Genomic DNA, 1,936 nt, shown 5'->3' on the forward strand with positions numbered 1-1,936 from the left:
GGATTGTGGAAATCTTTTTTGCTGTATTTCTACATTTAGGTGGCTTTAAATGAGCGATCCCTCTCGCTTTTATTTTGCTGAGCCTAACATCAGAAAAACACGAGAGGTGAAACTGTAGAGATCCCATAGATTATTTACACTGTTGTCTTAATTTTTCCAGCTATCAAGCGCTGCCATTGTGTAAAAACCATAAGTAAGGTAAATCCCTCTCTCATCACTGATGTCAAGGAGATTGATCCTCTTCCATATTGCAACAAGAAAGAAGTCATGTAAGTACCTGCAGTAATATGAATAAACAGTAGTTTTTCATTTTCAGTGAAGATTATTGTTTTTCCGTGACAGTAATTCATAAGTCCTGTTTAGAGAGTTATTTTAAATTAAAGCTTTCTCCTTCTCCTACAGTGTCACACTGAGAGATAACAGCCAAAGGTGTCTTGACCCCAATGGAAAATTCACCAAAGGATATCTGCAATGGTAAGTCCAAAGACAAGCTTTTTACAGGGTGCAATCTCATTATCTGCTGTTCATCACAACATTAACTAATATTGATTTAATTAGTTGAGGGAAAGCTTGCCGAGGTCAACAGTCACTTTGCACATCTGGTTGTTGTTACTGTCTGAAGGTTGAACATAATGTGTTTTCTTCACAGGAAGAGGGCACCCCGTGTTGAGAAGATAAAAACCACCAGCCCAGAAACAGCCACAGTGTCAGCCACTGCAGTGCAAACATCATCATAATTGCTTGTATTTATCATCCTTGCAATTAAAATGAGGTATCAACTTGTAAGAAGAAAGATCATCATACCTTTCCAAAGTAAGGGTATGGTTGGTGTAGTGCCTGCTTGTTTCAAGAAAATAAGAACGTACATTATTGAAACAAGTGAAATTGTTTCACTTCACTTGGTATGAGGTTTGCACATTGGCAGCTAAAACATGACAGCAGCCATTACTGAGCATTAACAAGGTACATGTATGAGGATTAATTTTGGTGGGATGGGAAACTGTTCTCCCAGCTTGCGATTTATGCACGCTGACGAGACTGACATATTTCCATATTAAAATACTGCCTTAAGATTGAATCCATGTTTTTTTCTGTGGTAGTATTATATGTGTGTCCTCATTGCTGAGCTCTTATTCGCTACATCTTTAGGCACATTATAACAGTCTGTAAAAGCATTGTTTGTGATGTAATTCAAGGTGCCAGATAATAATGTGAATGTCATTACCTTTTTTGTATTTTAGAAATGACTTTAAATGTGAACTGTTTTTTCTATAATGTTTTATTACAAACAAACATATATTTTGAGTGTATATATCTATATATGTGTTCTGTGTTTGTTTTTTAAAGATTGAAATAATGTCTGAAGTGGGGCTTTTGCTCAAAACATCACAAGGTGGTACACTAATAAATCACAGGAGCATTATCTAGTGTGTGGACTCTGTTTTTCATTTTATCATTTTACTTCTCACCAGCACATTATTTAGCACATTTGGATGTGCACATCTTTTTTCATTTTTCATGTATTAAGTCTGGCCATGTAGCATTGTTGATGAAGAACTGAATTTTTTTTCAGTTGAGTCATTTTATTATTCCAAATGTGAAACTTGACTTGCAGTCAGGTACACGACATAAAAATAACACAACTACAAAAACAGAAACAACAGCAAAAACAGTACAGGAGCGAAAAATACAAGAATGTACATTTATATAATTAAATGTTTATACAACATACAGAGTTTTACACAGTAAAACTATAAAACAACCTCTAAAAAACAATCAAGAAAGTTACAAATACAGGGCTGTTACACAGGAAATAAAGGAGTTTTTGCTCCTATACTGCACTTGAACTGGCGTACTCTAAATCTACTGTGAGTGAAGGGGGAGCTATGTGCAGTTTAATGTAAACCTTGCCTTGCGAGGAACCTGCGAGACAGAG

At 35.6% G+C, this 1,936-nt stretch overlaps 1 protein-coding gene across 2 annotated transcripts in view; it reads left to right on the top strand.

The window, feature by feature from the left end:
- Window positions 1–1,423, top strand: part of LOC123979826 (permeability factor 2-like) — a 2,439-nt gene extending 1,016 nt beyond the window's left edge. Inside the window, exons 1-3 of one of the 2 annotated variants that reach the window (XR_006827334.1) lie at window positions 160–269; window positions 403–474; window positions 650–1,423. Coding sequence is in view for 1 of the 2 variants with exons in the window: in XM_046063939.1 (XP_045919895.1) it covers window positions 650–737 (88 nt within the window). In the remaining variant the exon portion in view is untranslated. Of the gene's footprint in view, window positions 1–159; window positions 270–402; window positions 475–649 lie in introns of those variants that run through there. The other variant, XM_046063939.1, reaches the window with a different exon arrangement.
- Window positions 1,424–1,936: the final 513 nt, after the last annotated feature.

Source organism: Micropterus dolomieu, linkage group LG12 (genome assembly GCF_021292245.1).
Source record: "Micropterus dolomieu isolate WLL.071019.BEF.003 ecotype Adirondacks linkage group LG12, ASM2129224v1, whole genome shotgun sequence".
NCBI classification, from domain to species: Eukaryota; Metazoa; Chordata; class Actinopteri; order Centrarchiformes; family Centrarchidae; genus Micropterus; species Micropterus dolomieu.